Raw genomic sequence first — 23,720 nt, forward strand, 5'->3', positions numbered from 1 at the left:
AATGATCTCAAATTTGAAAGAGAGTTACTAACCTTGGCACACGGCAGTTAGTCTCATCAGGGGTCCTTCTCTGTGATGTCATTTCCTGTCACATGCATCATATTACCAAAATAGTTCCTTGAATGGTGGTTACACCACCATTACACTTACACCGTTACACTTCAGGATTTTGACTTGACAGACAAAATTCCCCAAATAAAATATAATATTCTGAACAACTGTGTTTTATTACTTTTATTTACTATTAAATAAATCAAATGTTTCCACGTGTATTTTTCCTCCACAGATGTCACAGCAGCTCATTCAAACGACTCTTAGAGTTTATAGGAAGGGGAAATCCTGACACCTGGTGGACAGATGACACCATTGCAGCTTGTCTAATCACCTGTTCTGTGTGTGTTTGAGTCTCCAGAATAGCGATGTGCCAGTGAGGCTCCCTGACGGATTCACCCAAAACCTGCGCTGTGTTGGACAGCTTTAAGTAACACACACATCAATGCAAAGACACACACGAGTGAACACAGAGACTGAGCTTCATTTTGCATCATCACACACTCTTTCAACTGTCTGATGCGTCTGTCTGTCTCTCTTTATCTGTGTAGGAGTGGAAAGCTGCTGTATGAGCTCCCACAGGTTTTCCCTCCACCTGCCTTTGCTGCTGCTCCACCCATCACCTCCAACTCAAAGTAAGTTTGCTTTGGACAGTTTGGATCAAAACGGATGTTTCTCTTTTTTCTGACTGGCTCTTGATCTGTGGCTGTGGTCACCATCAACAGGCCGGACTCATCATCAAATCACAGTCTTTTTATATTTAACTTCTATCAGCTGTTGTTTGATTTCATGTGTCTGTTCTTTGTCTACCAAACATGTCTGCATGAATATTATTAAATCAGTGTCTGCTAATGGCTTTAATGAACAGCACAGCACAGACAAGGTTACATTTACATACGTCTTGTATTATTGTGCTTCTCTTAACATTTCCACAGCAGTGACATGAGCTCCCAAGTCTGTTCTTGTCCCGTAGAAACAGAAAGCGTTTATTCAGGTCAGGTCTAGATTATGGATGGATAATCTATGAATCCGTGTCAAAGGCATTATTAAAAACTGGACACAATCCAGTCTTTGTCTGTGTCCAGAATGTGCTGTGGGACCACAAAGACTACTCCATTTTTAGATCATACTAATTATTAAGACAACAGTGAGCCACACTCCTGAAGGTGGCGGTAATGAGCTAAAAGCTGTTTGCAAGCCGCCATTAACCAACAGAGGAAGAAGCTGCAGCTGTCAGCTGGACTCTACTTTCATTTCTGAGACTTTCAGCTATTGCTGGCCTTTATTTTACCGTTGCCGTGCTTGTCACATGTTGACATACTGCTTAATGTTTAACTCATGGCAAGTTGCATGAAGCAATGAAACGCCTTAGTAGTCGCTTCTTCCAAAGTACTAACCGAAGCAAAAACGTTGAACAGAACACGCTTCACAGAGCTACGAGCTGAATCACCATTTTTCTTATCTTAATTTAAAGTTAAAGGCAATGGCCGCCGTGCGTGCAGCAAAGCAGGCTTTGAGGAAAGAAATAAAGCGACGGGTTGCAGCGGTGAGTGACGAGGAGAAACGACGACAGTCTGTGGTGGTTTCACAGAAGGTAAGGAGAGGAAAATGAACGCTTACTGAAGGCGAGAATGACTTCAGTCTACAGCGGACTGTCAGCTTTGCTCACTATGCTCAACTTCTTCCACAACACAGTTTGAGTCTGAGTGAACGTCAACGCGAACTAATACAAGGCCGTCTAATTCACTGCTTGGACTTGGCTAAAACATGTAGCTAAATGTTCGAAATACTTCACAGGTCCAGTTTTTCAATTCGGCGTAAGACGAATTTTTTTTGGATTCAGTGTCACTTTCGTGCGGTCTTCTTCCTGTAGAACATACGGCATCAGGAGGTAAACAATTTCTCTCAGCCAGCGCTTAAAATATGACGTTGGTTGAAATAAAGTGGTTTTGGTGTTTCTTAACCATGCCGAATTAATAAGTTTGACCAATTACCCTTCTGACGTTTGAAGTTACCTTTTAACAGTTAGGAAACCAGTGATAATGAAATTAATTCTCAAGTTGTCATATTTTTTAATTGAGTCTGGCGTGGCATAAAGAATATACTGTTATTGAGATTACATGAAGTATGTGGTGATGGGAGATGGGTGAGAGCAGTCATCACTGTGAGGGGTGTAGAGTGCTGAGGTCACAGCCTTTGGGGCTCAGGTTGATGATGATGGTTGGAGATGTTGCTGTGCTGACCCTTCCAGTCGGTGGTCTGTCACTGAGAAAGTTGTGTATCCAGAGGATCAGAAGTGATGCTGAGGTGCTGCAGCTTCTTGATCAGCTGACGCTTCTGGATCATGTTGAATGCTGAACAGAATCTGATCTGAGACGATTCTGATGAAGTTCCCTGGTGATTCCAAGTACTGCAGCAGGGGATGGAGAAGACATGCCACTCTTGGTCTTGTAGGTAAACTGGTGGTGCAGCTGTAGACTGACAGCTGGCACGATGATGTTCAGTACCAGCATTTGCACATTGGAAAGAGTTTTTTTTTGTTGTTGTTTTTTGGGTTTTGCACCCTGAAGGTTTATTCTGTAAACAATAAATGTGTGGTTGGTGGTGACTTCTATCAGTGTTTATGAGTGTGCAGTAGTCTGAGCTTGGCAATATAAACTGAATAAACTTACTTCTCCCTGCACAGTTGCTCTTTGGAACGCTGGAAGTACATGACGCAAGCACATTTGGGTAAATAAAAAGTCAGTTTGCCTCTATTTTGGCAGCATTTTTCAGTTGAACCACACCTCTGAACTGCATTTGAAGCTGTATTTCCTAACATTCTGTTAACATGTTGCTTTGCTAATTCTAAGTACAGCTGGATCAGGCCATCCATAATACTAAATAAGAACTGTGCAAAACCCCATAAGATAAGCACAGATGGATGTTGTCTGTATGTGTGAGTGATGTTGAGGTGTTTTTGTCTCCAGGTGTCCCTTCCTGTCTTTAAATTCCCCGTCAAAAGTAGCACTACGAAACAAAAGGCAGCCCGTAAGCAGTGATGTTTTATTTCTGAGGAAGAAAGAGCAGGGATTCACAAGCTGGTACTGGAGCTGCAGGATCACTTCAAGATCTACTTTAGAATGTCAAGAGCCCACGTTGACACGGTGGTAAAAGCTCGTATGAAAAGAACCTTACAGAGTACCTGAGCAGCAGTCTGCAGTACGACGTGCTGCCGTTCAAACCGGATTTGACGGTATCTAAGCGTTTTCTTCCTGAGCAGAGTGAAGCCTGTTGGAAACTCTCTGTCTTGACTGCGGCTCTTTCTAACTGCCTCCTGCTGCCGTCGCCTCTCGTCCACTTTAGAAGCGAGATGCAGTTCATCATCAATTAATTGGTTGATTGACAGAAAGATAATCCACAACTATTTCTGGCTACTTAGTTGTTTTCCAGCTCTAGTTTTTCACATTCATTGAGAAGAATCTGTGATGTTATTTACCCAGAAAAACATAGCTTTGTTATTTCCAAGTCATTCATGAAGATCTGAATCTTTATTTTATTAATTCATTTATCTTGACACCTGTTCCCTGGCTCTGATCACATTACTGATTTTAAGTTTCCCTTCCTCTGCATTTTCTTTCAGCTGTTCAGACACCCCAAGTATGTGTCCTGTAAGCAGATTGCAGTGTTTGTCAGCATGGGTGATGAAGTGAGCACTGAGGAAATCATCAAAGACGTGTTTAAACAGGGCAAAAGGTGCTACATTCCCAGATACGAGAGCAGCAGCAACCATATGGACATGTTGAAGCTCAACAGTCAGCAGGACATCGAGACGATGCCTCTGACGTCCTGGAACATCCGACAGCCCGCTGAAGATGACAACAGCAGAGAGGAAGCACTGGCTGCTGGTAAGCACGTACACACACATACACACAAATACACATATATATAAAAACATACGCATCATCATTATCATCATCTACAGTCAAGAACTGAATCCGTATAGCTGTACAACGTGTTAATCAGGGTTAAAGTGATACTTTGCTCTGTGGAGCCGTGGATATGTACACTTTCCTGAACCATTGAAGTACAGGTGAGCTGGGCAGCAGTTTCAGTAATGACATATTGACAGTGAACCACACCTCTGAACTTCATTTGAACCTGTATTTCATAACATTGTGTTATTACAGTGCTTTACTAATTGTAATGTAATTCACAAAAATAAAGGACTGATATTGGGATCAGTGACAAAAATAAATAAACCAATAAACAAAATGTGATCACAGCATCTCTAATGCAAAACAAGAAGTGCATGAAACCCCATAAGATAGTTAGAGCATGAGGTGAGTGATGTTCAGGTGTTTTTGCCTCCAGTTGTTACTTTCTCCTGCTTTTGGAGAAACATATTCAGAGAAAGTGCAATCAAGAGTCGTTCAAAAATACAAAGTCCGCATAATCTTAGCATTGTTTGACTGATTTTCAGAGTAGTAGATTCTGACCTCTGATTTTAGCAACTTTATTTCTGATGTGTGATCCACAACAAAATGACATAGAGTCCCCAGCAGATAGAGCTGTTGTTCCTCTAAAGAGCTTTACCCACTGTCATCAGGAGAATAACTGTGTGCAGGCCTGGGTGCTCGTCCATACAGCATGTTCACCTGACCTTGAATTTTATAGCACCATTCCTCAGTATCAGCCATTAAACCTCTCACCTTTGACCTCGTAGATTCAGATTTCCTTTAACTGAACCCACAGGTTCCCCTGACCCCTGAGTGATGTCACAAAATGTCTTGTTCTGTCTGACCAGTCTTACTGCTGATGTCTTCAGTGACATGATGCCAAAATGAATGAACAGCTGAAACACACAGTATGTAATTCTGCCGCTACGGGTCTCTCAATCAGAACAATAGCAAAAGACAGTTTGATGACAGCGTGAAGTAGCATGGCATCATGGGAATTGTTGTCTTTGTTGTTAAACGCCCACCATTATCGGTGAAAATCTGACATGACTCAGGCAGAACTTGTTTTGTATATTATTATTTCTCTAACGTTTCTATGAGCTGAATGGAAGCTTCTTTGTGTAGTAGAACACAGTGTGCCATCTCTCTGTGTTCCTCGCTTGTCACAGATTCCTCTTTATCTTGAAAAATGCCATTTTCCTTTTTACCCTGGCTTTTCCGCACCTCTTGTCCTCTTGTAATCTGCTGGTCGCCTGGTTCACTCTAACGACAGTGAATAATCATTCTCCATCACGATTTAGCAATATAAGCAATAAAAAACAACAGAGTGTCTAGTTTGTGAAGTTTGATTTATTACTGTGGAGACATATGCAGCCCAAAGTGTTCAATATTGAATAATTAATGTGAAATAAGCACATGAAAGCACTGTGTGAGGTGTATAAATAAAACGGTAATTTATGAAATAATCTGAGCTCATTTTTAGAAAATTCTATTTCAACCTTATTTTAGTTTTATAGGAGTGATTTTTTCAGAACAGAAATTCTTCCTTCAAAGTATCCTTCCCCATAACACTTTCATGTCAGGCTACTTTTCATTTCACAGTATCACTTTTCAGAATGTCATATTTTATTATAGAATAAAATTTTCATGACAGTGGTGTTCATGACGCCCTCTCACAGCGCGTAGCCTCAGAAACTAAACTCTCTTTATATTTACTTATCTTAACATGGCTGCACATGCTACCAACTTAGCTGACTAACTAGCGAGGTGGGGTTGTGAGCTTGCTTTATCACCAGGCGTGAGCGTAACTATTTAAGTCCGGTACTCAGGTGATTACTCAACCCACACAGTGTGGTCTCAGTCAACGCAGTCTTCCTCACTGTCCTCTGCTTCAGCTGCCTACATGGCAGATGATGAAGATGCACCCACCCATCACTCTCTGGTGGAGCCTCAGATTAGCTGTCTCCATCCGCAGGTTAACAGGTGGCTTTCAGTTCGGTGTGGCAAGGTGACAGAGATGAGTCTGTGACAGACGAGATCTGTGCTCTCACACGCTGCACTGCTCAAAGGCAGTGGAAGAGACAATTTCAGTAACAATCTTGTTTGCCAGCTTGTGTTTTCAGGATGCTGCCAAGCCTTTTCCTGCTTGCGTTGAATGCATCCATTCTCTGACAGTGGAGTGTCTGTCAAGTTGTAAGGTGGTTTTAGATCCATCAAAGGCCTTGTTCAGACCACTAGCCAAAATCAGTTTTTTGGCATTTCCAGATTGATTTTAGAAAGTCTGGACTTCAAAAAAAAACACATGAAATGCAGCTTTTGCAAATCAGATCCAAGCCACCTTTGGAGGTGGTTTGAAATGTGACTCTCATCAGATTTCTACAGATGTGTCTCAGTCCAGATGGTCTGGATGCTCAGATCAGATTTCAGAGTGTCTTTTATACTGCTCACAATCCGACATACAGCAGCAATTTCAATCCAAAGTGATCGAGTTGCATCAGAGCAGCTGAGCAGAATCCATGCTACAAGAAGGGTGGAGTGGATCACGAGTTCTGAAGTGAGTTGACAACGTGATTGATTGGAGGGCGAGATGATTGATCTCCATTACTTACACTTCCGCGTTAGAAAAACCACATCACCAGCGTATGCAGGTGGTGACGCCTATGATGTTACCACAGCGACCCATGCAAATAGATTGGTGATATCTGGACACACAAATCCGATCTAATCACTTGTAAATAACAGTCAGCTTTATGAACAAACAGCATGTCTTACACCACAGTTTATCACATGACATCTGCTTTTCAGGAAAAAGTCTTTTCTTCCCTTGGCTTCAGTTTGACATTTCTTTGTAGGTGGCAGAGAGCCAAAGTAGCCACTTAAAGACATTGTTCAGGTTTGTTGAAGTGGGGTTGTATGAGGCACTTATTCAATGTATTACCTATAGTAGATGGTGGTTGGCATGACCCCAGTTTGGAGAAGCAGAGAAGTATCGGCACGGAATCTAAGCAGTGTAATGTTGTGTAAGGGGTCAGCAGTTTCATCCACCTAAAAAAAAAAAAAAAAAAAAAAAAAAAAAAACTCACCTAAAAAAATACCAGTATCAGTAGGAATATTTTACCTTGCCATCAGACAGCTGTTCCCTTTGGCACTGCATTTTCTCAACTGTTGAACGTCCATAGTAGACAACAAATACAAGAAAATAAAGTGAGTGGTTGTGATAGCAATGATGAAATGCCATTCACTGTGGAGACAAGAGGATACCTTTATGAACCTGAACCAGCACAAAGACACAGATGGGGACACAGAGAGGGGACATTTCTGTGGAAACTGGAGCAGTGTTTCACTGGTAGATTGGTAAGTCATTTAGCACTTCATCACGTGATGGTTGAGTACAGCAGTACTCTTCATCTGGCTCGTTTGGACAGCACGTGGAGTGTTGTTTATTGTTTATAAAATATAATGCTAAAGGGATAGGCTGTCTGACAGCAAAGCAAAGAGCTCAAAATATTCATTATATAGTGAACACCTAAACTGATATTTATCATTTTAGATGGGCCTGCTGACCCTGTCCACAGCAGTACAGTGCTTTGCTTCTGTTGTGGTACACCTGTATGTGTCCAAACTGGGGTATGCTGACTGCTAATCACTGAAGGTAATACAGTTTCAGAGAACCTGAACTCTCCCTTTTTGCTGTTTTTTTTGGCCATCTCTCACATTTGGATACTTCATCGGTTCAAACATGTTGATAAGAAATGTGTATTGATGAGCGATGGCAGATGCTGGCATCTTCTGTTGAGTTTTATGGTGGTAGGTATCCTGCTGCTGTAAAAAGAAACATTTGTAATTAATTATTTCTGTTGAGAAGAGAAACTCATGGCAACAGATTGGTAACATGGCTCTATATTATTGTGCTGATAGAATGAGACCAGTGCAGATCAGAAAACAGGGAAAGAGCTTACCAAAATATGATAAAATATATTTGGTAGGATAGGAAAAGTTCTTTCTTCCCAGCAGCTCATTACTCAGTCGGCTGCTGGACTCATCATTGTAAAAAATGATGACATTGTGGTCTTGATTGTAAAATATTAACTTTGGCTGCAGTTCATGTCTACATGAGGAAAAACTGAGGTTTAAAATTTTTCTCAGAAAATTCTGCTGTTACTGTATAATTTTTAGCGTAACTATTTATAGATGAGGACACAGTTAACATGTTCACAGGAAAAAAGAGAAGATGAAGTGATATGTTAAGACATAACAAGTGTGTACAAAATATACGCAGGGGCAGGGGACCTCAATCAGTGGGGGAGAGAGCAGGATGGAGCAGCGGTTCAGAGTGGAGCAGGTGGAGGTGGAAGTTGTGTATGCATACTGTAGATGTTGATACTGCAGTAAAGGCAGCCAAACACGCTTAAACATCATAACAAAACAAACGTGTAGTTACAGCCCGTTCACTGATGGTCGTGTTTGAACTCAAGTTTGATGAACACAAACATTATTACACGATTATGTAATAATGTTTTATGCATGATTCCTTTCCCATTACAGTCTTTGTTGTGGCTTGTGTAAATCTAATTTGTGATATGTTTATGCTTGGTCGGAGAGTTTTCCCTGAAAAACTGATCATTCCAAATAACAAATAAAACTAGCAGATTGCATAATCGTTCTTTGTCAATATGTTCCCTCCGAATATTTGCACAATACTCCCTAAATTGCAAATGCCATGAGGAGAGAGGTGCGCCTTGCAAACACGTCCCACAAATGATTCCAGCCGGGTCAGTCTGAGGAGAACATGAATGGAACAAACTTATGATAACAGTCATACTTCATATTTCAGTGATGGTGCTAGAGGAAAAATCAAGGGACCAAAGACAGTAGAATTCAGTGTCTGAGATGAAAGACCACACAAATGTGCTTAACCATCTACAGTAGTACACACGTGTCATGTGACCTTATGCTACAGGCCTGTTTCATGTTGTCTGGGCACTACAGTCCCAGCAGCGTTCTGTGCTCTGAACCAACCCAGAGCATGTGTGCAAGATGTTGCCATGGTTACCCAATAAAAAAACTGTCATCACAAGTCAGCTGTCAATCACTCATTCACACAATCACTCGTGGAGTGAAAACAGATTAACACCCCTAAGAATAACTAGAGATGAGCATTTATTATTGGGTTATTTTCCCAAAGGAGCATGTCCCCACACCCCCTTACTTTTTATAGGTTTTCTCTTCTGACACAACAGTTTGTTGCAGAAACACTAGTATCAGAAGAGATCAGCTACCTGAGATGTGTCAGGGAACCCACTTGGGACGTTACTTATTCGTAAGTTCTCTGTAGATGTAAAAGCAGTCATTTTTCCCACTGTAGTGACTGGTCTAACATGGTCACTCCAGTGGGACAGTTGCTTATGTGCCTGCAAATTCATTTTTATTTTTTCCCCTTGAGGTTGACACCCCTGGTCTAGAACATGTTGACACATGTTGAGATATAAAGTCAGGGGATCAACACATTCACAGGGATTCAAACTCTGGATGAATGAACTCCAAAGTGAATGGGGATCAAAGTTGAGATATTTCAGACAGACCAAATTTTCCACCCCGATAGTCATGCTGCTGCTCTGGCAAAAACAGTTTTACTTCTGTTACACTGTTAGAATCGTATGTAAAGAAGTAGTCTCAAAAGAGCAGCAATAGCTGCCGCAGTGCAGTCTTCTGGTGAAGCATGACTCAGCAGTTTCAGTCTTAGAAGATAATTATTATTTTTAAGAGACATTAGACTGTATCTATCGTCTCAAATGTTTTTAATTAATATTTGATCTTAAACTGCCTTGCATTAAAGTATTAAACTGGATATCTGTTGACATAAAAAATACACAATAGCATGTTGGACAAGGTTTCGCTGTAAGCGATCCATATTTACAGGCAAAGACAGACCTTTATCACTGTTTACACTGTCTGCTTTCATTATCCAGGAGGTCTGGACCTGATCTTGATGCCAGGCCTGGGTTTTGACCGGTCTGGGAATCGGTTGGGGCGAGGGAAAGGCTTCTATGACACCTACTTGGAGCGTTGCATGAAACACCCCAAAGGAAAGCCCTACACCATCGCCTTGGCCTTCAAAGAGCAGCTGTGTCAGGAAATTCCTGTGGACGACAATGATGTGCTCATAGACGAAGTCTTGTATGAGGATGATGAGTAGCCAATCGATCATGAGTGGTGGTCCATATGCTCAAAAGGGGCTATGTTTACATGCCAAAGTCAGCCAATGGTTCAAACTGGCCTTTCCATTTCACACAAGAGGCTCTTTTTCACTGCAGACATTTTGACTTGTTATAGCAGAAACAGCCCAGGTGGAACTAATAAAACTAATGATGGCTCATTGGAATGGCTGTTAAAATACAGCCATCATTGATGACATTAACTGCACCTGTGGTTTTCCTGCTATGCTGTCATCTGTTATGGCATTATACAGGTTAAGCTACTAATTCAATGGCTGTATTGATATTTTTGTCAAAGATGCTGAAAGCTGGTGTTTTGTGTCAGTATTCTGCTCTTTATGTCATGCTGAATTTGCCATAAAGAGCTTTTGTAGGCAGCTTTTGCTTTCCACTAAAATGCTTCAATGAAGAATTCATTTCCAGCAAACATTAATGGACAACTCAGTGAAAAAGAAGTGCAAATAAAGTTGTATTGGGGAAAAGTACCGTGTTTTAATATACCTCCTAATGGCTGATGGACCCCACTATCGACCGCCTCTGATCACATGACGTTTCATAATTAGTTGACATGATGACAACTTAGCTAAGACAATAAGATGCAGCTGGGGAAAAGCCAGGGAGTGGACCTTAAGATTATTTTGTTAAACATAATGATATTTTGTTCTCTTGAGTACTTGAATTCCCTGTCCACTCAAAAATGTGTTTTGCTGGTAGTTGCAGAATGATGAATGTGCTGAGCTTGACACTAAAAGGCTGTTTTATATGGTGGCCCTGAGAGCTAAACACAGTGCAACTTAAGAATGCACATACAAATAGACAAAACACAAGCAAACTGCATGCGTGCCTTGAGCTCCCAGGGCCACCGTAGCTCTCACATTCATCACATTTATTCCAGTTTAACATGTATATGTTCAAGAGGATTTTGTGACTTCACAACTAGTTTGGAAGCCAATCATGAGCCAATATGCAACTTATGAAAATGTGATGTGAAAACTTGCATGTGCACATACACTGAGGATGAACTTTTCAGTCCAGTAACAGACATTATGGTCCAGTAGTTAAGCTTTTGAAATAGATAGAATATTATTTGTTCTGGTTTTATCAAAGGGGGAGAAGCAGTAGGTATAATTGTGTTTTTAACAAGACACTTAACCATTTGTGTGGAAAACCCAAATTATTATTCTAAGCAGAATATTTTTATAAGTCTTAAAACATACACTGGTCACATTCTAAATACAGTAAAATTAATCTGCAGGGTTTTTTTATTTTTTATTTTTTTACCAGCTTAATCAATCAGGCTAAGCTACTTTAAAGGTCCAGTGTGCAGTGTGTGGATTTGGGGCGATATATTGATAGAAATGGAATCTAATAGTCCTAATTATGTTATTAGTGTATAATCACCTGAAAATGAGTCATTGTGTTTTTGTTACTTTCGAATGAGGTCTTTGTATCTATAGAGAGAGCAGGTCCTGGTCCACGGAGTCTGCCATGCCGTACTGCCATGTTTCTACAGTAGCCCAGAGCAGACAAACCAAACACTGGGGTATTCAGTTGGTTGCAGCCTGAAACCTCACTGCTAGATGCCACTAAATCCTGCGCACTGGACCATTAAACATGCTCCTGCCCAGGTTTGGAAATGAACACATGCCTTTAACTGGAGTCCATTCTAGCTTATTAAGCAGGACTTAACCAAGCTGACTGCCTCAGCTCACTACATGAACGAACTCTTTGAAACTGTCTTTGAGTTTTGCTTTGCATAATATGATTCATTAAAACACAACATGAACTGTGAATTTGAAGTTGAAAAGTTTCTTATTTGATACAGTAGTTCAGGTTGATGTAGGTCTCTGAAACAGACTTGTTTGGCATCTTATATTTTTCTTTAAGAAAATAAGCAAGTTGTGCTGATGTCCATGTTTTTTAATGATTGCCACTGACACCCCCAGAGGCTGCAATACAGAAGCTCAAATCGCACCACTGCAGACACCAAAATATGATGGAACACCATCCTCCCTATCAAAATGTGATTTCACTTATCTGAAGTGAAGATCGCAGAGAACGTGTTGCTGATCAGATAAAATTCCTCATTAAAAAACAGCAAAATGAGTTGCAGAATGATGTTGGCATTATTAATTAGAAAAATTAATTGTAGTTATAAATTCTCACATTGTCGGGAGGAAAAGCAAAAATAAGGAGCTCTATCTGCTGAGCTTCAGGCTAAAATTTCAACTTTGTGCACAAAACATATGTAAAATATTTAGGATCCAGGGAACAACTTCACAGAATTTATTGGACACCTCCTAAACTTGATGGAGTTCAATCAAGATATATTGTTGTTTAGTGGAAATACCAGAGCAAAGATGCTACACTTGCACATATGCTGTCTTCAGGTTTGTATACATATAAATACATTGAGCATATTTTGAATCTCTCAGTTCACTTCGTACCTGCCTTATTTTTACAGAGTGATTCACACTTCACCTGTCATAATAGTAATTATGTTACAAAGTGCTTTACAAAAGAAAAAATGGAACCAGATAAGACAGATAATGATAAACTTCATTCGTATTGCACCTTTCATACAGGAATTGCAGCTCAAAGTGCTTTACAAGAAATAAATCATAAGCACCATGTGAGTGCTTTATATAAATAGAATGGACATAAAAACATTAAAAAAATGAATGTAAAATAAAATGGAGAATAAAACCCACTTGATGATAAAAAGGATCAAAATAAAAGTAAACACAATGCATGAAAGTACAGAATAAAATAATACAATATAGGTAAGAATAGGGTAGAATGAGGATGAAAAAAACAATAAGGATAAAGCATCAAAGTACAAAAGTTTCAGGCCTGCATCAGGAAGTCATGGCTATTTAGTTAAAGGCTAAAGTGAAGAGATAAGTTGTTAGCTTCACTGATATCTGTAGGTTGTGTGTTCCAGAGCTTTGGCACATAATTGACAAAGGCTGAATCACCAGTTTTCTTTTTTCTATTGCTGGAAACCTCCAGTAGACCAGTAATTCAGTCAGAGCAATTTCAGTGCTGTGGTTTGTTCTAATGACTGAAATTCCTCCAGAATGATATTTACTTCAAGAAAATCATGAATTTGCGCTGAAAATACCTTTTTCAGTATCTTACTGATGAATGAAAGGTTGGATATCAGCCTATAGTTAGTGAATGCATTACCATCTAGGTTGGGTGTTCTGTTTTAAACACATCAGGGAAGATGCCTCTTTGCAGAGATGTATTTATAATCTTCAGGATACGACTTGAATCACTGTCAAACACCTGCTTTAAAAATGCTGTTGGAACAGGGTCAACACAAGAGGTGGACAAGTTAGACTCAGTAATACAGGTGAATTTTCCCATGGTCACATGTTTTTTACAGGGTTTACTGAGCTCATCTGTGTTCACATCAGCAGCACTGCTGTTGTGAACACTAATAATAGTTATTTTGTTAGTGAAGAATGACGTAGGTTCTTCACAGTTTGATGCAGGGAACTGTGGACGGGTGGGGGTGATGCTGAGTAGCTGGTCAATAGTGGACAATAACATTCAAGAGTTCTAAGGACCGTCTGTAGTAATCTTGGAAAGGTAATCCTTTCTTGCCTGATGTACTGCTTTGTTACAGACAGTCATGGCTTCTTTGTATATATTACAGTGAACTGTGAGCCCAGTTTACCTCCATTTTCTTTCAGATGCTCGACAGATTCTCTTTATCTCATTAACACTGCTGTTGTTTAACAATGGGGAGACTCTGTCAGTCAACCTCGTAGTGGAGACACACAATGATCGTCAGAAAGAGATAATTCTCATACTGAAACATTGTCAGTGTTTAACCCTGTTGTTATTTAAGTCCAGAATGTGATCGTGCTGATATATTGTTTAAGTCCAAAGCTTTCCAGTAAATTCACAAGCTCCATGGCCTTGGGGTCATTCTTTTGTTGATATGGATATTCAGGTCTCTCTTCAGGATTAATCTGTCATATTTAGTTACACTAAGTGCAAAAAGCTCTGTGAATTCCTGCATAAGCACAGATGAATATCTTGGTGGTCGATACAATGGAATGATGAGCGCTGATAACTCTGCTTTGAGCTCAAACGTAATTCAGATGATAGAAATTCACTCAGGTCAATGTCATTACACACACTGTGGAGAAAAATGGTTACAATTCCTCCTCCTTTCCTGTTTTGTCTGACTGATAAAAAGTATAACTTGGAGGACAAGCCTCTATCAGTGTTGCCACACCAGTAGGGCTTGTTAGCCAGGTCTCAACTAAAAACATCAAATGCAAATTCTCTTCACTTATGAAGATGATTAATCACAAAGGATTTGTCAGCCAATGATCTGACATTAAAAAGAGCAAATTTCAGCTGTAGGGACTCTGTGACAGGAGAGGAGAGTGACTGTGGCTGAACACTGACAAATTTAAGATTACTGAGACAGGTACCAGATGGTCTGATACGATGTGTTTGACCAGGCCACCAGCTGTTTGAAGTCACCAGATAAAATGAGGCATAGACCAAAGATATGAGCACAGAGGAAATGCAGACAATGAATTCAGCATTCATTCGTGGATCTGTGTGGAGCTGGAGACCATGACGACAGCCTCAGAACTCTTTGAAATGTAACCTGATCTGTGCGTATCAGGTGATCTGTGCACACACATTTAACCATTTTTTAAATAAATACAAATCAATGTCAAGTATTTTTAGACATTTGTATACACAAGAAGCTTTTTCGAAAGCAGAAATAACCACCAAAATTAAAAACTGTGCATAAAATATTAATATTTATTCAGGTTATGATGTGTGCATTTGTAAAACAGCTTTACTTGTGTTGAAACTGCTTGGGGTTTGTGTGTGGATTGGAACACACATTTGTGAGTACTTAAAATTACTTTCATTATTTATTTATTTTTTCCCCATCTAACAGTAAGAGTACTTTGTTTATTTATTGAAAATAAGTAGATGTGTGCTGTACACCAGTGGGGATATCATGTAAATAAGAATATTTATTTTTAAAACTTTGAACAAAACACTGCATAATTTATGTTGCTATTTACTATGAAGATTAACACAGTTGTGCTTCCAAGGGGAGGGATGACACATAAAATGGGTCTTGGTATGCTTGCATGCTTGACTTTCTCAAGAAAGCTGACATTTTCAACAAACGTGACTGAGCCCTATTCCAAACTATGCCTTTACCCAAACAAGAACCAAGAATAAAAAAACTCGACTAGGCCATCTGCTTTGGCATCCCATCCTGGCCACTGGCCTCCAGATGACCAGAGCTGAGACCCCTGGAGACATGCTCACTTCGTCCAGGGATGCTTAGGTTTCATCCTCTAGTTGTATCTGCAGAGAACCTTATCTTAAACTCTTACCACGGGGACAGGGCCCTCTGATTCAGTTCAATGAACTGGATGTTTGAACATAGTGAAGGTAGTCTGCAAAAATGAGAGACCACCAAGTCCGGACATCATGGCCACGGGTTAGAGATGGCAGAAGCAGCTGCCAAAGGCCTCTACCAGGTGGTTCACACTCCACTCTACTCCACGTATGTGACCAATCACATGTATGACAGACAATGATCATACCATCAGGTTAAAAGCAGGCGGGGAGCTAAGTCTATAGTACTGAGTGACTGTAGCTGCCCAGTTTTGTTTTCACTTTGATTTACTAATTTTATTTTGCAGTTTTAACACTGGCCTGACAGTCTGGGCCAGTCAGCTGGTCAAGCCACCAGAATTTCAATCGATGGCCAGTCCAGGCCTGTCTGGGTCTAACCTTTGACATGTTCTAATTTAGTCCACCATCCACAGAAAAACAGACACAGAAACAGCCTTTTTCTCTGCTATAGATGTAGAGTGATAAATAACCCTTTAAATGAGAACTAGACTGTTATCCATATGTTTAACATCAGTAGTATGTTGTTAAACATACGGTAAGAAGAATTCCCCTTTTTTTCATAGAAAAATGAGTGGACTTTCCTTCATCTGCCAGTCTGCAAGACCTTTGGGTCAAGTAACATGCCTGCAAGGACCCACAGAGACAAAACCTTAACCCAATGTTCACCCTAAAATGTAATGATTTACATGACAGGGACTTGCATATTTTCATTAATCAAAGAGCAAAGGAAGACATGTGACCCAAGACAGAACTGGTACACTTGCGTCATGCATCCCCAATTCCAAATAAATAGAGAAGCTGTGTCAAACGTAAATAACAGAAAGCAATCATTTGCAAATGAACTGTCTTTACTTACAACGGTTTTACTGGCAAAGTGTTCCTGAGTGCATGCAGTAGTATTCTTTCAACAATCATGTGTTCACAAAGTAGTGAACCTCACTCCATCCTTGCTTATGAATGACTGAGCCTTTCCAGGATGGCCCTTTCAAACCCAATCATGATGCTATCACCTGTTACCAACGAACCTGTTTGCCTGTGGAATGTTCCAAACAGGTGTTTTTGGAGCATTCCTCAGCTTTCCCAGTCTTTAGTTGCTCCTGTCCCAAATGGTTTGAATACAACTCAATACAATAAGAACATATTTACAAAAATTAATGAAGTTGATGAAGTAAAGCATTAGCAAATTCTAACATTCTTTATTAGTCTTTATGTTTATGGTAAGTTACGCAGCGTAACTTTTCTGGAATTGACATTGCATGTGATATGGCATTGAGTTATTTTTACTTTGTTGAATACTTAACTCAGGGTAATTCCAGCCTGAACATTGGTGTCTGTGATCAATCTCAGTGTTTCAGTCACCCATCAGAGTCATACATTTGTATTAGATCATAGCTTTGTGTCATGAATATTTATTATACACCACAGATTATGTTAATGTATCATTTTGTAACAGCCCAGCTGGGACATTAACTGTCACTGTCCACCACTACAGCATGGAACACAGCTTGGTTGTGAAGTGATTTTGGCACAATGGCTGCACGGGGTATTGCAACATCCATGTACATAATGCATGAACACTAGCCCAAAAAGCAACACAAATCCAGAAACAACTTTTTTTGCGATCAGAATTTGATTCATTTGGTCTGTAGGGGAATTACCTCTAAATTAATGTTACATTCGTTAATATTACCAGGGGCACCAACCTTCGTCAGCTACGAAGGATTTTGTATATTATATCTGTTAAAGCTGATGTAGTGAACGAATGAATCAACAGTAGATCAGTCTGATAATCTAAGGCGTAAACTCTCAGTACAGGGATTGCTTATATCCAGCTCAAAAGGACACCGTCGGACAATGACTTGTATGCAAAAGATTATTTATTAAACACAATAATGAGTTGAATATGAATCATGAATAATTCAATAGATTATATGGATGATATAGATTAACACAAACACTGCACAGAGGAACTTATGGCAAGAGAATGGTAAAATGAGTTTGGCGATAGTGAGAAGTAGGTTTTAAAGGGAAATGGGGACGCGAATATGAAGTTAATTTGTTGAATGAACGATCTAGAGAATTTAGACAAATTAACAATATCTCAACCTCACGGACCAACTCTTATTCAAAACCGCTTAAATATGCCTACTTTGTCAGCGATGTTCCTGTAGATGTCTGCTCCGAACTAACACGAAGAGGCTCCGCGCCATGGTCAGTCACTCTGGCCCGTACAGCGGTCTGCAGGACGAATCAAGCGAACCGCTGATGAGAGCTGGTGTTGGACAGGGATGTCTCGGGAGCTGAGGGTCTTCGGTGTCGGTTACAGACGAGGAACGGCTTCTGATGGTTCTTTAACCCGGACCAGCGGGTCAGCAGCAGGCTACAGGTCTTCGGTGCAGTCAGTTAGTTGTTGGCCGTTTGGCAAGGCTTTTGATTACTAATAATAAGATTGAGAAACTCTTCGATGGCCGGTCGAAAATGTCTTCAAAGTTATTATTACGTGACTAGACTTTAACAACAAAAATAGAAATTATGCGGCTTGGCGTGGCGAGCAAAAATGAAAGTTTCACGAAGATTAGAAAAGTGCGTTTTCTGCAGAATTAAATCAGGCCACTCTGTGTAGTTGTGAGCAGCAACGAAAAGACTGAGAAAACGACGGAGCGGAAAAATACTTGAAAACTGAAGACAAAGAACTTAACACAAAAATTAGATTAACTGGAGGAAAGAAAAGGAAACTGAACAAGACGAAAAGAAAACTAAACTAAAAACTGAACAGAACTGAACTGAAGTCCGCTACGTGCGACTACTTTATCATCGCTCCAGGGCGTGTCTAATCAATAGGACGTCACGCATGTAGGATGGTTCGCAGACGCGCAACGTGATTTCGTCCTACAGAGCGAGAATTATTTAATGATTCATACGAGGGACTCATCTGCTTCTCACTATGGTCAATCGAATATATTTTAAATGATCAATTTTCAATGGCACTTCAACAACAACAAGCGCGTTCGCTACATGCGTTAGACAATTCTTATGAATAACGACAACATTAAACAATGAACATGGTGTCATTTTCTAACACTAATCCTAATAAACATGGTGACTAAGAGTATAACTACTTTAATATGATGAAGGGATAAAGAAGGGCATAGACTATATTTGCCAAAATGATTATCGCTATTACGGTTACTTATTAATAAATGTATCCGCTAAGCACATTCAACCTAATTGCTATGAACCTCTAGATGGCGGTATGGTTACATGGTAGAAGCTCAGAGAAAACCTTTGAAATAGTTTAATTCACAGTTTCGTCATTCTGTAAGTTAGAAAAACCAGGAAAGCATTGTTATTGAACAGATCACGAGCTTAGCAATGTAATAACATCTACGGTTAAATCAAACATTGAGATTTGGTTAATTTGGTAGGTTAAGCAAAAGACACACAGACATACAGAACAGTTTGCTTCAGGAATGTTCAATTTACAACCCATCAGCATTATCTGGTTTGGAGATTCCTTTGAGACATGGCATTCGTCCATCCAGGCAGTTTTATTGTCCTTAACTCCCATGGGCTATCAAGAAAGAGTTAGCACCTCCATGGGAACGTCTTGACCAGATGTAAATTAGAAGTAAAAGTGTTGTCAGTGACTCATGTTGCCGTGAAAGAGTGTGATAAGAGGTCTCTGAACCAGACATCCTGTCTCTGCCTGGGTTCACACCTTTCTGTGAACCTTCCAGATGGTCAATAACTCTTAAAAGTCTGATTGTTTTATCACTACACTTCTCCTGAGCAATGCAAAGAGGTTAGAAGAGGGTCAGCTACAGACCAGTTCTGCTACAGGTCCAAAAACATTTGTCAATGATGGAGTCAACAGGAAGTCAGCCAGTGGAAGTCTCAATGTGCATGCTCTCAGCCGGAGGACTCAGGTACGCATGCTGTATGGACCCAAAAAGCTTGAGGGTTTTTCAGTGGATGCACCCAAGGGGCAACTTTCTTAGGGGAGTGTAGGGAAGGTGTGGGAAGCTTCAGGGTGAGCCAGCTGATTTTGCAATGTTTTGGTTTGTCTTTATTGTGGAACTTCAGCTAAGTGCTGAAAGAATCTTGAGCAGGAAACACTTTTGTCTTTCTGTGTGTGGGTGTGTAGTGGGCTGCTGATATAGATGTCAGTGCAGAAGCAGGCCAATAAGACTGACAAAATAATGTTACCTCCATGAACATGCCTGTAATTACAGTGTGTGGGGGGAGACTTGTTGAGAGGTCTGGTAATTTAAATGCGATTAAACAAACAAAAAAAATTCTCAATAGCAAAGGCTAAAATAAATTGTGTTGTCCTTTTCCGTAAAGCTCAGGTATTTTTTGGAGTCATGAGACAACACACTAATGCAGCAGGCCAAGTTATTTCAAATATTATAAATGCAAACTATGTCTATCTATGTCTGCAGCAGCTGACGTTAATGAAACTACTACTACTACTACTACTACTACTACTACTAATAATAATAATAATAATAATAATAATTATGATAATAATAATAATAATAATAATAATAATAATAATAATAATAATAATAATGTAGCAGCAAAAACCATAAGACAAAAACTCATCAAAATGGGTAGGTGGGTTGCCAATTCATCCACTACTCAAAAAATGACACACATTGACCTTAAAATATACATCTGCCAAATGACAAATTGTAATAGTGATTCTAAAATGTTGGTGTAATAAACAAGTTTACATCTTTGCAATTATCTTGAACCAAGAATAGATCAGACTTTATTGATCCCAAGCTGGGGAATTTAGTTATTACAGCCACCAAGTATTATAAAGAGCAAGCACAGTGGCATAAAGAGGTCAGAATAGTGTACAGGACACAGAATAGGAAAAACAACTATGTGTATGAACCTTGTACAGATAAAAATAGTAAATGCCATAAAAATTCTACTGCCATAAAAAAGTACTGTTACTAATATTCTTATGAGAAAACTACTAATGACATACATGGATAACATGGATAATAAATAGGGTTATTGCAGTTGAGAGAAACATACAACTTAGAAGTTGCACCAGATGAAATGGATCATATGATCATATATTAGCACTGGTAATTCACTGCATGCAGTTATTAATGACTGATTTAAGTGTCCATGGCTTATTACAACTCTGCAACCTATTGTCAGTTTAGGAGTCTTTATCTTTCAAAATACGCAAAATCAATTAGCATCCATACCTCCTCATGTTGTCGTTCAATTCCTACCAAAATCGACATGGGCATTCTTTGGATACTCCATAATTTGAATGGTGTTCATACATGTCAAACGATGAGTCTGCATTGTAGTGATGGGGCAGGTGACTGAGGCCTCTCTACCCTTACCCCGCCCCTATCATTTCAAGTGAATGAACTACGCTGGAGTCTCTTTTAAGGCTGACACAGTGACAGCTGTCTCATATGAATCTGCTGGTTGAATGTGTGTGGCAGAGCCACATATCTTCTGTATGAAATTGCCACATCCTCACTTGGATTGCAAAATACTAGAAATATTTGAGCTGGAATCATTTTTCATGGGGATTTACAGGAATTCATGGGGCTTCATGTAAATAAAGGGAAACACCATGAATAAAATGGAAATATATGGGTTGTCTGCTCAGGCTGTATTTACCATGTATATGCAAACAAAGCTTGACCATATCATAAGCAGACATAATTGAAACCCCTTCTAATAGAAATTAATAAATCAGCAATTTAGTTGAAGTTTAATTCAATGAGTTGCCTAATTAACTCCTCAATTAGCGTGCTCAGTCAAGCTACATCCCACATGGTGACAGTTAACTAGCAAAAACTAACAGAAGATGTTAGCAATTTCTAAAGTGTTTGCTTTAGGCTACTATCTGCTGGTTAACTGCAGTATCATAAACAATGTGAAATATATCAATTCCAGTAGTACTGTATTATTATGTCTTGACTGACAGGCTGTGGTCCTTTCACCAGACAGTGCACTAGTTTTACCAGTATGTGGGCTGCAGATGTGATGGGAGAATACACTGCAATAAATTCCTAATTGTTGGGATGTTGGCAAATTATCTGCACATGTGATGCAAGAGTGTGCTGTTGAATGCAGTGCATGCTTGCAATTAAATTAAATGGGCATATGTTTAACAAAAGATGCCAGAAGAGCTAGTATTGTTAAGTTAATGTTTAGTGTCAGCTGCTGCTCATGATAGCTGTTTGTTCTCATGGTCTAGTAGTCAACACACATGTCCTTTAACATCAGTGTCCCCTGTCAAATCCATCTTTTCACCAAAGTGAATGGATCTGTGGTTTCTGTTCATCTGTTGTTAACTCTCTCCATAAAAGTTGACATTTCATATCCTTTGTTGCTTTGTAAATTCAAAACTGTGACTTGTGTGACTTTTCTATGCATAAATTATACTTCTAATACATTAATGTGTACCACTTATTGACAGTTTATGGATGTGACTCACAACCGATTCATCATAGTTTATAATAATGCAGTGCAGAGAGGATACACTACATGGGAGGAGAGGAGACGAGCATACAGTGTGGATCTGAGCTGTCTGTCTGTGACTGTTAACAGAGACTCCAGTTTGCAGTTTTGTTCATACAGTTCACTAAAAAACTACAGAATTGTGGAGTAACATTAGGCTTCATGATCACAGAAAGTTTTTATATCACATCAACACTTCTGTCCATATTCTCGTCCTCGCTCTCTTTCTCTCTGCTGTGAGTCTTCATCACACTTTATCAGTGGATAGTTTTTCTAATGCCTGTTCTAAGGAGGTGCTGCAGCTCCCTCAGCACCCCTACTTCCTGTGCCCATGTCCTAAACCTAGTTTTAGCCACTGGCTTGATAAAAAGCCTGTTAGCCAAAGTATTATCATAGCCTTGTTGGCAGTTGATGCAGAGTTTATTGCCGTTTCTCCCACTCGGCAGTTACCTCTCCCCACTACAGACCATTCGTCTTCCCTTGCTAGCCCCATTGGTTGTCTTGTTGGCCTGCGTGCCTCTTCTACCTCTGCCAACAGTGTTACACAGTGCATGCTAGTAACAGGGGACTCCACTACATGCAGTGTTGGACCAGCATTGGCAGCAACTGCGCACTGTCTCCCTGGGGCCAGAATTTCCAACATAATGGCTAATCTGAGGTTTCTGGCATGGAGTAGGGAGAAGCAGGTGACATAATAACATAAGCATGAAGCAGTTGGAGAACACAGACGAGAGCCTAGCCAGGACATTGGAGTGTGACAGAAAGATGAGTTGGCATTGATTAATTGTCTCTGTTCCCTCACCTGTGAGGGGTAAGATGAGGTGTGTAGTAGGCTTACTTCACTGAATCGCTGGCTTGCTGGTTATTGTAGTGAGCAGGGATTTGAGTTTGCTGATAATTGATCTTCTTGCTGCCCTGAACTGCTGAGAGCAGATGGTCTTCACCTTACTGGAATAGGCACTGCGATTGTATTTAGGAAAATACATTGGTGTTTACTTTGTGTTTGATTTTAGGGACTTAGTGCTTGGCAGGTTGGAGGTAATTACAGAGCCTGCTAGCTTTATAGTTGGTGCAGATTTGGATTCTATTAGCTTAGTTAATATATCCAGTAAGTGCAGACTATCAGACTGATTGCCCAAAGTGCATATTGAGACGATCTCCCTCCCTGTTTTGTTTTTTGTTTTTGATCATAAAAATCTAATTGTCATCCCTAACACTGGCTTTGGTGAAGTGTCCCACAGAGCACCTGAGTCTGACAAAACAAAATATCTAAGGTAATGAAGAACGTCATTGATACTGGCTACAAACAGGCTTGCTAACATGCTGATAGATCTGTTTTTTTTTTGTGTGTGTGTGTGTGTGTGTGTGTGTCTAGACCAGAGACTATTCGGTTAAAACAGATTGGTGATGCTGTTTTGCTATCATTGTTTTCTATGGAGTTTGCTGGAAGTGATGTAGGGTATTTTTTGTGGGTGAGCACTGAGCCAGAATCTGTTTAAAACATACTATTTTAATGCTACATTGCTAAAATGCAAATGCCGATCAAATAAAACTGGAAAAGATCTCTATAATAATCATCTCTATAACAACAACGACA

The 23,720-nt window shown here is 39.8% G+C and overlaps 1 protein-coding gene across 2 annotated transcripts; it reads left to right on the forward strand.

Annotated features, from left to right (window-relative positions):
* The first annotated feature begins 602 nt into the window (after nucleotides 1-602).
* On the forward strand, nucleotides 603-10,686 carry mthfs (5,10-methenyltetrahydrofolate synthetase (5-formyltetrahydrofolate cyclo-ligase)). Of its 2 annotated transcripts, none has more exons than XM_076729902.1 (3): nucleotides 603-686; nucleotides 3,674-3,938; nucleotides 9,959-10,686. In XM_076729902.1, the coding sequence occupies exons 2-3, from the start codon at nucleotides 3,728-3,730 to the stop codon at nucleotides 10,183-10,185; spliced, it is 438 nt and encodes a 145-aa protein (XP_076586017.1). In that variant the 5' UTR covers nucleotides 603-686; nucleotides 3,674-3,727; the 3' UTR covers nucleotides 10,186-10,686. The 2 variants fall into 2 exon arrangements, with proteins under 2 accessions (XP_076586017.1, XP_076585933.1); XM_076729818.1 differs by lacking the exon at nucleotides 603-686 and adding an exon at nucleotides 1,262-1,645.
* The last annotated feature ends 13,034 nt before the right edge of the window (nucleotides 10,687-23,720 follow it).

The sequence above is a fragment of the Chaetodon auriga genome, chromosome 1, assembly GCF_051107435.1.
Source record: "Chaetodon auriga isolate fChaAug3 chromosome 1, fChaAug3.hap1, whole genome shotgun sequence".
NCBI classification, from domain to species: Eukaryota; Metazoa; Chordata; class Actinopteri; order Chaetodontiformes; family Chaetodontidae; genus Chaetodon; species Chaetodon auriga.

Excerpts from the sequence above, each read along its gene's own strand:
- mthfs (XM_076729818.1), top strand. The coding sequence starts at position 1,535 with ATGGCCGCCGTGCGTGCAGCAAAGCAGGCTTTGAGGAAAGAAATAAAG. Across the intron at positions 1,646-3,673 it reads CTGTGGTGGTTTCACAGAAG|CTGTTCAGACACCCCAAGTA; the intron begins GTAAGGAGAGGA and ends ATTTTCTTTCAG. Across the intron at positions 3,939-9,958 it reads AGAGGAAGCACTGGCTGCTG|GAGGTCTGGACCTGATCTTG; the intron begins GTAAGCACGTAC and ends TTCATTATCCAG.